Here is a 15,109-nt window from a genome sequence, read left to right as displayed (position 1 = left end):
CCGAGATAGGACAGGTCAGCACCTGGGGAACTGACCTCTGTTAATAGGAGTTACACAGAGATGGCATTGGACACTGTCACTTTATTAAAACCAAACACATATACAGGTCATTTTGAAAACTGGAATATGGACAAGTTACAGACACTTAATACATACAACAGAGGATAACAGAATACGAGACAGCAAAAGCAACATCCCCAATAAATAAAGAGTGATGCAGATCAGTAAAAGGAGGCAGGGAAAACAGAAAAGCGGTTTCAAGTTACCGGACGGTTCAGGCCTGACAGGTCTAACAGTGGAGGAGAGTGTGCTCTGGAAATTACATACCAGAGGAATGCAAGATGGGTTCATGCCATAAGTCAGGCTGCATGAGGGAGTGAAGCCCACCAGCTGCATTCTACTCCTGATTTTGAAAATCAGAGTTCTCGTCCCAGGCAGGGAACACAGGAAGAAACAAGTATTTCATAACCTGGTACTTAATGGATTAAATTATGCTGGAGAACGGTGATACGAGTTTATTCAGGGACATCTTAATTACCGTATATTTGAAGGGTGTTTATAGGTTTGCTTAAGGAAGTTAAAATACTTCTTTCGTGTCTGCCTCATTCATGTTTGGTTAATCCTTTCTTGAAAGAGAAAAAGGCAGTGTTTAAGAACAGCACCTATCACTGGTTTTTAAGACTAAATATTTGGAAAAATAGATGCTGCTCACAAAGGACAGACAGTAGAATTCTGATTTCAGTAAAAGGGAGACTGACTATACATGTTTATTAAAGAAGATAACTAGACTTTTCATTGGCACTTTATTATTAGGAAGTTTTACAAAATTAGTTGCAATAAAAAATATAACATTTATTTTGAACAGTTATTGGTACTTGTGCTTCTTATTCAAAATTTTAATACTTATCTTGATAAAACAAGGTAATTGCAACCTTTTGACTATAAAACTAGCAACTTTGTATAAATACTTTGAGTGCCACTGTCAGTACAGATTAATTATTCTAAAATGAACCTGCAGGGTGTTTTGCTCTTGAGAGAGGCATATTTTCTCTGAAGCCAGTTCCCTCATCTCTTCTCCATCGTGCCCTGTGCTGCGTGTGATTGGACACCCCTCGCCCCCACTGAGGCTTATGCCTTCCAGATGCACATTTACCTTCCAGGAGGCTTCAAGGGAATGCCGTGTGCTCTGAAGAGAATGTGCAACTACTCCTCCCCAAACCACACACAAGACCACATGTTTTTTTTTATTTCCTAAGGGGACAAAACCACAAAACTGTATGATCTTTGACGCAAGACCTCTTAAAATCAAAACAAAGCAAACCTCCCAAAGTCTGGAAGGTAGTGCTACTGTATAAAACTGGCTTTCAACACAGTGTTCACTGTTTCAGCACTAACAGTAAATAGTTTTTTAAGGTGTTAAATAATTGTCTCATTTGATACGGAAGAAAACCAAAGCAATCAGACCCTCAGGCTGACTTCTACAATAGGGTGTTGTGTTCTCTGCAATTCCCCTTCATATTTGAGTTCAGTAGATTCCAGAATGTTCAGAAACCCTATTTATGAGAACTAGAATCTGAATGCAAACATAAAATAATTTCAAGCATCAAGGCTAGCAACTTAACTATTAAACGTTCTGACAATACTCACTGCCTTGGGTAAAGAACAGAGACTGCTGCCCAATACTTTACCTGCTGCTACTGTCCAGATATAACCTACTTAACAGCCTAATTCAATGCCAGCTCACCAACTAAGACGGTTCAAGTATATTGGAAATTACATACATTTCAATTTTAAAGTCTAAACAGGATTCTAGAGGTGAAGCTCAGCTATGATAAGAACAAGCAGAGGAGAGCTGGACAGGTGCCTACTCCTGAACAGTCAGCTCCAGATCATGTGCTTGTTGTGGACTAATTTACACGTACACACTGGGCTCAGAATAGCAATCTAAGGAACCTAACTGATCTTTGGACTGAACATTCGAATCAAATGAAAATTATTAAGATTACATGGCCTGAGCTTCCAGATGTGCAGACAGTAAATGCTGAGGTGGCCCTGTGCCTACCAATACAGGGAGATTTCAGGATTTTAGGGCTCAGCTCGAAACAGAGATTTAAGTGACCAGGTACCTCCCCAACCTCCCCAAATAGGGTACAACTATTTTCCTTAAGAGCAGCTGTTGAAGAAGTTGGAAAAATGGCCGCATGGGAATTTTATTATGTCATTTAGAAATAAAAATCTAAGTCATATTCTAAGAACAGGTTCAGGATTGTATCAAGACACCTCAGCACTTATGATAAGAGAAACAAGGCCACAGGCCAGGAGAATGGACAAATCACCAGGAAAAAAAATGCTGGTCTTTTACTCTTTGTTAGCAATCATCAATGTCTACTAATGGGATGAGCTGGACATGAGAACAGGATTTATCTTCCTTACTGGTTAGCTCTTTGACGGCCAGAAAACAAAACAAAACAAAACCAAAAACCCTTTGTAACAAGAAACAAACCTCCTTTACCAAGCACAGGAATGGTGTGGAAAATCCTTGGAGTACGATCTTTCAACTAGAGGGAGAAGACCCAGTAATACAGCAGACAGAGAGTTAACATTAAAGTACAATAAAATGCCACAAAACCCAAAAGCTGGAGAGACAGAGAGACAAAACTGGATTCTTCTGAATGTGCCCCAAGAGAAAGTAGTGTTTCAACAGTTCTCTTAACGCTGAGGTTTAGCTGAAGGATGTCAGAAGGGGAACAAAGATTGTCCTGTCCAAAGTGTGAGCAGGAAAGGAAAACAGAAAAACAAAGTTAGTGGATCAAAAATACAGATTTGAGTATAGAATTCAACATGATCATCTCAATCATACTTAGAGAAACACATCCTACTAACATTTTTTACTATGATGAATGAAAATACTGAAAAACAAAACTACAAAGACTCCTCTACATGCTGAGCTTGATTTTACTACTAGAATAAAATTGGCTTGTTGGTGACCAGTACAGATACTCAGGATACAGTAAACAAAACTGGGTGCTGGCTCAGGGTTGTGGGAGGTCTCAAAGTGGTGAGCTCAGTGCCAGCCAACCTTTTTCCTGGCTCATTCTTCTCTATTAACAACAACAACAAAAAAGAATGGGCCAGTGGGCAGGACCCCCCAAACCTGGGGGTGGGCTGAGGAGAGGGAAGTGTTTGGAGAAAGCCAAGTTAATCAGGGAGGGTCACAGAATGAGGAGAGCCTAATAAACAAGGAGACTTACTGCCTGAAGGCCAGGTATATTGACTGATTTGATGTTCCTCTCAAAATCATGTCGAGCCCATCTGCACCAAGTCCAGGTTACTAATATGTACAAAACGAATCTAGAGTCGTAAGGGGCCTTAGAGATCACCCAGACCCTCTGGCCCACAGAAGAAACTGAGTAAGTAAATGAAAACACAATTGGACCAGAGAACAGGAAAATATTCTTCAACACATAACATGCAATAACTCCAGGACATAAGATGCTAGACTCAACAGACATTTTTATCACCCATTATAGTTTTCTGAATGTAACATACTTGATAAAAGCATAATAATAAACAGAATACCCATATGCTCAGCCTTATCAGAGGTTTTCAAGAGTTCTCTTATTTTTTAGTGATTCATTCAGAACTTTTAAACACTTCAAAAGTTAAACTGAGAAGGGAAATTGTTCACCTTTATAGTCTTTGGACATAAAATCTGACAAATATTTACAATTCAAGATTTATGTTACACATTTTCAAAAGTGACCATTATTATATCCCTGATTTTCTTTAAAAATCAAAAAGAAGTGGGAGTGTTTAGTAAAGGTCAGAATGCCCAGAAGTAGGGGAGAACAAAGGAAGAGGAGGAGGTACAGGTTTTTCTTTTTTTTAAAGATTTTAATTTATTTATTCATGAGAGACACACACACAGAGAGGCAGAGACACAGGCAGAGAGAGAAGCAGGCTCCATGCAGGGAGCCCAACGTGGGTCTCGATCCTGGGACTCCAGGATCACGCCCTGGGCCAAAGGCAGACGCTAAACCGCTGAGCCACCCAGGGATCCCCAAGGTACAGGTTTCTGCTTTCCTCTAGAGGCAGAGGGACATGAGAAGGCTCCTTGGACCTATGAATTTATGTATTTATTCATTTTCCATCACTTTGTTCTAAGCTTATAACTTTTTTTTTCTTTTCTTTTTTTTTTTTTTTTTTAGCAGAAGTATCAGCGTAACAGGAACCTGTCTAAAAGTGGTTGGGGTGGTGGTGATGGTGGTAGAGACTCCGGTGGAAGGCAGAATGGGAGAGAAGACGTGGTCTTCAGAGATTGTCCACTTCCTCTTTCAGATGGGGGAGACTGAGAAGGAGGAAGGATGTGCTAAGAACCCCAGTCTAACCACCCTAGAAAAATACCCAGTCTTTTAAATTTTTTTTTTTTTTTCTGTTTCCTGCCTTCAAATAGCACAGCTCTGGTCGGAACAGGGACAGGCTGGCCCACAATAAATCCTGTTAACCATTGCTTGGCAAATGCTGAATTATATGTACATCTTAAGGCAGAATGTGTTTTGCTGACTGTTGGCAGGTACATTTTGGAAGACTTTCAGTATATGGACTTTAAATCTGAGACAGATGATGGTTCTCTAAAGCCTGGGGCATATGTATAATGACTGTAAAGCTGGTAAACAGGGAATGCCTGGATGGCTCAGTGGTTGGGCTCTGCTTTTGGCTCAGGGCGTGATCCTGGAGTTCAGATTGAGTCCTGCATCGGGCTCCCCGTAGGGAGACTGCTTCTCCCTCTGCCTGTGTCTCTGCCTCTCTCTCTGTGTCTCTCATGAATAAATAAAATCTTAAAAAACAAAAAAAAGTTGGTAAACAGTATTTTTAACAGGTTTGACACTGGCTAAGTCTGCTCACATGTCTTGCTGTATGGGGATGTTTCAGCACTCCTCTCTAGGTATGGCAGTGCCTCTTTGTACTCTCATCTTTCCTCTGGTTCCCATGCCCTGTACTAACCCATGCTACATTCCTTTGTTTCAAGACATGGTGTCAGGCATTGGGGTGGGTCCTGGCATGCTTGTGTAATGTGATGATCAGGTGGGAAGCACCGACTCACTGTGAGTGTGTACATATGAATATCAGAACCACTTATTAGAATGCAGAAAATGCATGCTATTTGCTTAGAAACCTTACTATGGCCCTCTTACTCCATTTAAAAATGGGCTGTTCTAAAAGAAATGGTGAGCCTTTAGAAAACAGTATGATATAAAAATGAAAAATCGGCTTTGAATTTGTCCAACTTCGTTCAGGGCAAGTCCTAAGATTTTAGATACTTGCATTTCTGTCATGAAAGCTGTTAGGACAAGGGCTTAAGTTCAAGAGCAATACGGGTTGAGCCCAGGGGCAAATCCTTGGGTTCTGACAGGAAGGTGATAGAAAATTAAGAAGGTGATGCCTAAGAGTCATGTTTTTCTTCTTGGAGGTTGGATACTACATATGATGACAGGAACCGTAAGGGTTATGGCTAATGAAAAAAAAGTATCAAATAGCACCAAGTTGTCATTTCTTTAAGTGTATCTGCATCTCATGTCATTAAATATAGTATTTTTTAAGAGTACCATGTTTAATTGGTTTAACCTAATTGTTTTTAAAAGGGTAACAATAAAAAGTGTATCAAGTTCATGTCTCTTAATCATCTACAGTTTAACTATTTGTACTATTAGAGGGCAAGAAAGCTGTAACTGAGGAACCTGGAGACAATAAATCTCAACAGCACCTAGAAATGCCCTCTTGTGGGCTAAATTCCAAAGTATTAGAGCTGAGTGAAATCTGACCGAAGTCTGGGGTTTCGTGAACAGCACCGTCCCAGTGTCTGTCAGTGTGGATGGCACACCATGGTTATGCAGTCGATGTTACAGTACTGGAACTTGTACACAGTAGCACAGGCAGTTACTATTATAGATCTGTGCTGTTTTTGCAACATTTTTCTAAGTCTAAAATTATTTTAAAATAAACATTTTAAAAAAGAAAGTAAATGTTAAAAAACCTGAAACCAATAGAAGCATTCTCAGTCTGAGATACACACATTTTGAAGCACAGACTCTTGTGTATGAAGATGTATACAAGTCAAATGGCAAGTAGCAATGTTTTAGAAAATGTAAAAAATAACTATTTTTGATTACTTAGTATGATAATATATATTTAAATTTGTATGTGTCTCATTTCTTTGTCCTTGGAAGTAATTAAGGAAAACTGCCCAGAAGTATACTGACTCTAGTAACACAAAATGTTAGTAATTACCAACTTCGTTTAGGCCAAGTCCTGTAAGATTTTTAGATACTTGCATTTCTGAAAAATTTTAGAAAAATAATACCCAAGTCTATTTAGGCAACATAAGAAATGAGAAATTTATTACCTGAGGTACACCAATTTTTCTGCAAGCTTCTAGGAAATTCTCCACATTCCGCCTGCATTTTGCCATTGTTAATTTAGGCTGTAAAGGAAGGAAAATGTGGTGTTACTACTAAAGTTTAAAAATACCCTTGTCAACTGCTTTGTAAATTCAATAATCTAGGCCACAGGATCAGCAAACTTTTTCTTAAAGAGTCAGATAATAAATATGTTAGTCTTTAGGGCCATGCATGATCTGCTAAGAGCTTGAAAGCAACCACAGACAATATGTAAGCAAATAGGTACTCCAGTAAAAACTTCATTTACAAAAATAGGTGCTGGCCTTGGGCCATAGTTTGCCACTCCCTACTTTATTTATTTATTTTTTATTTTAATTTTTTTGCTACTCCCTACTTTAGATATTTTACTTTGATTTTTGTAAAGCAAGTACAAAATACAGAGAAATTTTGGGGAAACAGTTTTTTTTTTCATCCACTCTTTAACAGACAATTTTTTAATTTATTTTGAGAGAGAGAGTGCACGAGGGAGGGGGAGGAGCAGAGGGAGAGGCAGAAGCAGACTCCCCACTGAGCAGGGAGCCAGATGTGGAGCTCGATCCCAGAACCCTAGAATCATGACCTGAATTGAAGGCAGACACTTAACCGACTGAGTCACCCAGGTGCCCCCCCCTACCTTTTTTTTAAATCCATTTAAAACAATATACACTGAAGACAATTTATAGTAATAGAAATTACTCACAACTTTGTCATTCAGATATAATCACAGTCAACACTTTAGTTCATTTCCCTGCAGTCTTTATTAAAAAAGGTAACAAAAAAATAAAAATTTTAAAGGCAAATAAAAATTTTTTTAAGATTTTATTTATTTGACAGAGTGAGCAGGAGAGCACAGGCAGGGGGAGCGGCAGGCAGAAGAAGAGGGAGAAGCAGACTCCCCACTGAGCAGGGAGCCCAATGCAGGGCTCATCCCAGGACCCTGGGATCATGACCTGAGCCGAGGGTACAGATGCTTAACTGACTGAGCCACCCAACTTTTGCTCATAAATATAACTACAGAAACATCATGTCTCTACTCTGTGGTAATACTGAAATGTTTTTAAACATTCGAATTTTAAAAGATTGGATTAAAGAAGCTGTGTTCCAAAGGGTGCAAATTTCCTGTAGGAAATTTTCCTAATTTCTAATTAGTAACCTTGTTTTTCTAGAAAGGTCTCTTACTAATAACAATTGTGTCATGTGACCTAAAGTCCTGAAAACCTTTTTCTTTTTAAAAGATTTTATTTATTTCTTCATGAGAGATACAGGCAGAAGGAGAAGCAGGCTCCATGCAGGGAGCCTGATGCAGGACTCAATCAAGGGACTCAACCACTGAGCCACCCAGGTGTCCCTAGAGAAAGTTTTTCACCTAGTAGGTTATGTATGGGTTATAATGTAAGGAAGAAATATGAATTCCATTTCCCAGAATGATAAACAAATTCAAATGTTCAAAGTCATTGGCTGGTTTCTTTCTTTCTTTTTTTTTTTTTTTAAAGATTTTATTTATTCATGAGAGAGATTGAGAGAGAGAGAGAGAGAGAGAGAGAGAGAGAAGCAGAGACACAGGCAGAGGGAGAAGCAGGCTCCATGGAGGGAGCCTGACGTGGGACTCGATCCTGGGACTCCAGGATCATGCCCTGGGCCGAAGGCAGGTGCCAAACCGCCGAGCCACCCAGGGATCCCCCAGTTGGCTGGTTTCTAATATGTTTAAGTATCAAGCATGGAATCCAAATGTCTGCATGAACTCTGCCTTAGAGTTTTTACACAGGTAAGCAGATTAAAGCCTGTATCACCTCTAGAAAAGAAAGATTTCACTTGTGAATACTTGGGTTTTCTTCAAAGATGGAATATGATACTCTATCATGAGAAAAGGGGAAACGAGATAAATATATAATAGAGTTTGAGGTACTATAGTCTTGGCCTGAGAAAGGTAGCATGGGCTAGAATTGGCTTTATTATAAAAAATGAAAAGGTGGGATGAAAGGAAAATAGTTTAAAAAATTTTTTTTTTTTTTTAAAGATTTATTCATGAGAGACACAGAGAGAGAGAGAGAGAGAGAGAGAGAGGCAGAGACACAGGCAGAGAGAGCAGCAGGCTCCACACAGGGAGCTCGATGTGGGACTCGATCCCAGGTCTCCAGGATCATGCCCTGGGCCAAAGGCAGGCACTCAACTGCTGAGCCACCTAGGGATCCCCTAAGAAAAATTTTTAAAGGGGTGGCCAGGTGGCTCAATCAGTTAAGTATCTGACTCTTGATTTCAGCCCAGGTCATGATCTTCAAACCCTGCATGGGGCTTCATGCTCAGGGGCCAGTCTGCTTGAGATTCTCTCTCCCTTTTCCCCTCCCCCTACTTTCAGGTGGGCTCTCTCTCTAAAATAAATAAATCTCTCTCTGTGTCTCTAATAAATAAAATCTAAAAAAAAAAAAAGAAAAAGGCAGCTCTAGTGGCTTAGTGGTTTGGTGCCACCTTCAGCCCAGGGCGTGATCCTGGAAATCCGGGATTGAGTCCCACGTTGGGCTCCCTGCATGGAGCCTGCTTCTCCTGCTGCCTGTGTCTCTCTCTCTCTCTGCCTCTCTCTCTCTGTGTCTCTAATAAATAAAATCTAAAAAAATTTTTTAAAAGAATATTTTATTTATTTATCCATGAGAGACACACACACAGAGAGAGAGGCAGAAACACAGGCAGAGGGAGAAGCAGGCTCCATGCAGGAAGCCTGATGTGGGACTCGATCCTGGGTCTCCAGGATCATGCCCTAGGCTGATGGCAGCGCTAAATCGCTGAGCCACCCGGGCTGCCCTAAAATTTTTTTTTTAAATAAATAAAACTTAATTAAAAAGTTTAACTGAAAATAAAATTTTAAAAATTCTTTTTAAGATTTTATTTTTAAGTAACCTCTACACCCTATGTGAGTCTTGAACTCAGAACAGTGAGATCCAGAGTTGCATGCTCCACTGACTGAGCCAGCCAGGCATCCCAATAATAATTTTTAAATTTCAAATCGAAAAACTTTCAAAAAGGTCCAGAAGGAGGAGAAGAAATTAGGTTTCTAGGAAAGCAACCATTCTTGCCTCTGCCAAGTTCTTAAATCATTGGGGTAAAAAAGGTTTGTTTGTTTTTTAAAAAAGAGAGTGAAACATAAATAGTAAAATGATGATCTACTTGACAGAAGAAGAAAAACCCCATCAGGGCTCACACTGGCTAATTTACACTAAAGCTGGGGTCCTTCTCTTCCACTTTTTACAAGTGAAAGAGCAGGTGTTCATTGGACAAGTGATGCTGTGGTCTTCTCAACTCCTGGCTAACGAGGGAGAGATACAGTAAACTGAGGTACAAAGGAAAAGTCACTGTGGTGAAAGCTATTAGGACAAGGGCTTAACTTTAAGGGAAGTTGGATAAATAAACACAAAACAACTGCTTTTTACTTAAAAGAATTTTTCATTGGCTAGAAATTCCCTCTCCCTATACTAGTTTCCCTTTCTGTCTGTAAAAATGGACATAGAAACAATGCAACTAGCTTCTCTTATTGCCAAGGGACCTTAGCTAAGCAAACCAGGATGTTGATCTGAGTTTGAGAGAAGGTTGGCGGGTGTGTGAACAGGGCACAATGGGCTTTGTCAAAAGAAAGGGATTGAGCATTTCATTCCACAAAATGACGACCCTTAAATTTCTGAACCTCTACTATTCAGATGTCAACATCTATGGGAAGGGAGAATGAAATAGCTCTGACTGTGTAGGAAGAAAAACAACTTTGTTTCTATGCAAAAGAAAGGCTAAAAGGATGGAGTTCATGCTGCTAAGTTAAAACTGGTCCAGGTATTACCACAATCTCAGAAAAAAAGAAAAGGTTCAGAATAGTGATCATGGGAACTAATTCAATATTACCTCCATGAAGGCTACTAGTAACCCAAGACAAAAGATGTCTCTGTGTTTGCTGGGGGTGTGGGTATGGGTGGGGAGAAAATGTCTTCTGAGATTTCTCTTGCAGACAGCAGGGTTCTCTGACTGATGAAGGTGAAGAGGCAGGAGGAACAATCAGCTCTTTTCCCAGTCATTTTTCGCATTAGCATTTATCCAAGTTCTAGGGATGTAGGACAGTATTTTATAAATGGGATCAAACTCCTAACAGTCTGATGAAAGTTGTGAATCTGCTCTCAAGAAGAATACACACACATGCAAATTAGGGTGTTGTGGAGCCCGAAAAGCCCTAGGAGCGCTTGATTCCAGGCTACAAATGTGTCCCAACAGAATGGCTAGTCTAAAGGACCTACGCCGTAGACTCCCTATCACTGGAGTGCAGAAGGACTCATGATTTTGCCTTAAGTCTCATTGAACCTGCTATCCCCAAAAGCTTTTCCAGAAGTTTGGATGATATAACATATAGTTTTGGATAGCCATGTATAGCTTGTTCTAATTCTTTAATATACAGCGTGATCTGAATAAAAAGTCTTATGCAGATTTGGAGAACAAAGTTAATTTCAACAAGAGCATAATCTATACCAAAAGGAACAAGAAATACACTGTTTCACACTATTCTGAAATTAGAAATGATTTGGAAGTTTTTCAGGTCACCTACCTTGGTGATATGGTTTATTCAGTGAGTTGTCATATTACAATATTTGTAATGATTTTTTTTTTTAAGATTTTATTTATTCATGATAGTCACACAGAGAGAGACAGAGAGGCAGAGACACAGGCAGAGGGAGAAGCAGGCTCCATGCACCGGGAGCCCGACGTGGGACTCATCCCGGGTCTCCAGGATCGTGCCCCGGGCCAAAGGCAGGCGCCAAACCACTGCGCCACCCAGGGATCCCATGTAATGATTTTTGATATGATTCACTAGTATACTTCTAAGAATGTGAACTGTACTGCCTAACACCTATGCCTTTTAAACCAAACAGCAATTTATCAAACTTCACTGACTCTCCCAAAATAACAAAGAAAGATGAATTGTAACCTAATATTTTGCAAACACATATGCCTTTCTGAGTTTCCTCTGAAATGCTTGGACATAAGACCTCCCCTTATAATGAGTGATTATTTTTTGAATTGGGGAAAAGAAATCCTGGTTCTTAGCCACTTTTCAATGAATTGCAATAAATCACCATGCTTTAATGCAGCCATAAAGAAACTGCTATGGTTTTTCATTAGTGTATGGCTTTATTTTTTAAATTTTATTTTTTTTAAAAATTTATTTATTTAAGAGACACACACACACACACACAGAGGCAGAGACACAAGCAGAGGGAGAAGCAGGCTCCATGCAAGGAGCCCGATGTGGGACTTGATCCCGCGACCCTGGGATCACGCCCTGGGCCGGAGGCAGTCCTGCAACCGCTGAGCCACCCAGGAGTAAGTGTATGGCTTTAATTTTATATTCTCCTCACAAAAAACCTTCTACTAAGAAAGTAAGTTACCAAGCTTTCTGTATGGTCAGAAGAACAAAAAGGAAGCAATACAGTCTAATACAAAGTGTTCTGGTAATCAATGTAAAGAATCTGTCACCCTTACTCTCAAATTCCACTTTCTTTTAGCTGTTTGCTACTTCCTATGTATTTCCCCTGGAAATGAAAAATGACAGATTTTCCTTTTTTCAACAATTAGTAAAACAATATTTTTATCTCTTAACTAAGTTGACAGAAACTGGGAAAAATGCATACTATGAATAAACCCTTCCCTTACTGGTGTTGCCGAATAGCACGTCAATTTCAATTCTCTTAATCACCACCTTTAGGACCCAGACCAAGCCTATCTAGTCTGGGAGCAAAGCGGACTTTGGTAGGGCTACTATTCCTCTCTGCCTTTCCTATGCAAAACTGAAGGCCTGTTTTCAGAGGTCACTAAATCAAAAGTGGCTACTTATTTTCCTTAGAAGCAAATGCAACACTATTTGTGGATGTGCCAGAGGGGATAGGACCACATCATCACTCTTGGGACTTTGGAACAAAGGAGCTTTTATAATTAGAAGAATACAAGGTCCTAGGGAGGGATAAATGATTTGTATCTGGAGAGGTAGCAAGTTGAATATCCAAAAGTAGCCATCTATAGGCCTAGATACAACTGCAATTTCAGTAAAGAATTTGTAACAGGAAGTGCCTGCTAAATAATAACAAATGACCGGAAAATCAGATGAGGTCAAACCTTTTGAAAGGTTAGACAATGTTTTAAGCATGTTACAAACGAACAGCATCCTTGGGAACCTTGATTATATTCTGGTTGTGTGTGTGTGTGCTGGGCTGGGGGAGAGGAGGAAGCATAGCTAAAAAATATTATAACAATTGGCAAAATTTGAAAACAAAAACAAAAACAACTAGGGAAATTTGAATACAGCTCTGGATGCGTTGGTGCTTCACCCAGTAACACTTACTCCAGCCTGTGAATCCATCCTTACCTGCTACCTGCACTCCTGCTGGCTGCTAGTGGCTTGCTACATTCCCTCTTCTTTCAGCCTGATCCCACAGAACACCTCACTCCCACCTCAATGCAGGAGGGCTCAGCCCCCATGTCAGTCAGTCATTGGCCATAGGTTACAGACAAGAGCAAGGCTGCCTAGGGCAATGCTCTGAAATATTTAGGGGATAAAGTTTTATATTATCTGCAACTTTTAAGTAATGCAATTGAAACACAACACACACACACAGCAAGACTACAAAATGAAATAAATGTCAGATCTAGGTAGATGCTTTCAAAGTGTTTTTTGTATTATTATTTTAACTTTTCTGAGGGTTTGAAATTTTTATAATGAAAATTTGAAGGGGAAAAAAGGAGAGTGTATCAACCCCAAACTTGCTCCTTCTTTTGTAGGTTACCATCCTGATACTGACTTCTAGATCTGACCAGCAGTGTAAAGAAAACCTGCCAGGCATCCTGAATGCATATTCTCCCTCATTTTACATCCAAGGTTGGTCACTAGATCATGCCAATTCCACTTCCAAATAGATTCTCATTCTAAACTGCAATTATAATCACATTTTCCTCCTCAGATTCCTTCACTGTTTTTTCATTGTCTACACTATGATAAACTTCTAACTCCCTGACATGGTACGCAATGCCCTTATCACATGGCCTTTGGGTTACCTTTTTTTTTTTTTTTTTTTTTTTTGGGTTACTTCTTTTGCTACATCTCCCACCATTTACAATCACACTTTGTGCATCATCTGTTCTAAACAACTTAAGAATTCTTTAAATATGCCACAATTATCCCTATCTTTTGCATCTACGCATATTATGCCCAGGATGCCTTTCCCATTTTTGTTATGCTGGCAAATTTCTTAAAAAAAAAAAAAAAAAAAAACACTTCTGAGTCATTTAATTAATTAATTAATTTTTTAAAAAATTATTTATTTATGATAGTCACACAGAGAGAGAGGCAGAGACATAGGCAGAGGGAGAAGCAGGCTCCATGTACCGGAGGCCCGACGTGGGATTCGACCCCGGGTCTCCAGGATCACGCCCTGGGCCAAAGGCAGGTGCCAAACCGCTGCGCCACCCAGGGATCCCTCATTTAATTTATTTAAGAATTATTCATTTATTTTATTATCTATCTATCTATCTATCTATCTATCTATCTATCTATCTATCTATCATCTATTTATGAGAGAAACACACACACACACACAGAGGCAGAAACATAGGCAGAGGGAGAAGCAGGCTCCATGCAGGGAGCCCCATGTGGGACTCGATCCCGGGTCTCCAGGATCACAATCTGAGCCAAAGGCAGACGCTCAACTGCTTTCTCTCTGGGTTTTTTTTTTTTTTTTTTTTAAAGTAATCTCTATTTTGATGAAATATCAATAGTTCATTTTTGCTTTTATTTCCCTTGCCTCTGGAGACATGTCTATGTCTAGTAAGATGTTTTTATGGCTAAGGTCAAAGAGGTTGCTGCCTGTGTTCTCTAGGATTTTGATGGATTTCCGTCTCACATTTAGATCTTTCATATATTTTGAGTTTATTTTTATGTATGGTGTATGAAAGTCATCCAGTTTCATTCTGCATGTTGCTGTCCAATTTTCTCAACACCACTATGCTCAACATGGGGCTTGAACTCACAACCCTGAGATCAAGAGTTGCATGCTCTATTGACTGAGCTAGTGAAGTGACCCTATGCTGGCAAATTCCTACTCATACTTTAAGAATTAGTCCAAATTTTACCTTTTCTGGGCAGGCTTGCCTGAACTCTCCAGGCAGAATTAAGTGGTCCCTTTTTTGTACTCCTACAACCTCTTATATTTCTCTCTTATAACAACGGTTATTAATCATTGTTTACATGCCTATTTTTTCTCTAGTAGAAGTGAGACCTGGGATGATAAGGACTAGACTATATTTGTATCCCAAGTATTCTGCAGAATGCCTGTCATTGTACATAATAAATGTCTGATGAATAGCCAACGCTTTTTTTTTTTAGCATAATATACTTACCACAGCTGGTGAGGGGACATGGATGCTTGGGACAGATCGAGGCCGCACGTGATTGGCCAAATGGCAAAGAACAACACCATCAGTTAGAGCTGCTCCAAGATCACAAGGCAGTGATACTTTCAGCCGGTACTCAATATGCTAAAAAAACAGGAAAATGTGTAACATGTTAACTGAGGGTAGCCGACACACAGGACATAATGTGAGTTATAATAAAATATATTTAATTAGGAATCAAGATAAAAAGCAAATAACTTAAG

At 39.6% G+C, this 15,109-nt stretch overlaps 1 protein-coding gene across 15 annotated transcripts in view; it reads right to left on the bottom strand.

Moving 5' to 3' along the window:
- LRCH3 (leucine rich repeats and calponin homology domain containing 3) overlaps positions 1–15,109 on the bottom strand; it is a 125,634-nt gene that overhangs the window by 8,315 nt on the left and 102,210 nt on the right. For 7 of the 15 annotated variants that reach the window (XM_072812175.1, XM_072812177.1, XM_072812181.1 and 4 more), the window contains 3 exons: positions 14,853–14,990; positions 6,404–6,481; positions 62–2,759 (listed from right to left, as the gene is read on the bottom strand). In XM_072812175.1, the coding sequence (XP_072668276.1) occupies positions 2,559–2,759; positions 6,404–6,481; positions 14,853–14,990 (417 nt within the window). In that variant the 3' untranslated portion in view covers positions 62–2,558. The other 8 variants (XR_012024421.1, XM_072812186.1, XM_072812178.1 and 5 more) reach the window with 3 other exon arrangements.

Source organism: Canis lupus, chromosome 35, assembly GCF_048164855.1.
Source record: "Canis lupus baileyi chromosome 35, mCanLup2.hap1, whole genome shotgun sequence".
NCBI lineage: Eukaryota > Metazoa > Chordata > Mammalia > Carnivora > Canidae > Canis > Canis lupus.
The sequence above is the reverse complement of the archived record's forward strand: the minus strand, read 5'-3'. Positions and strand labels throughout refer to the sequence as shown.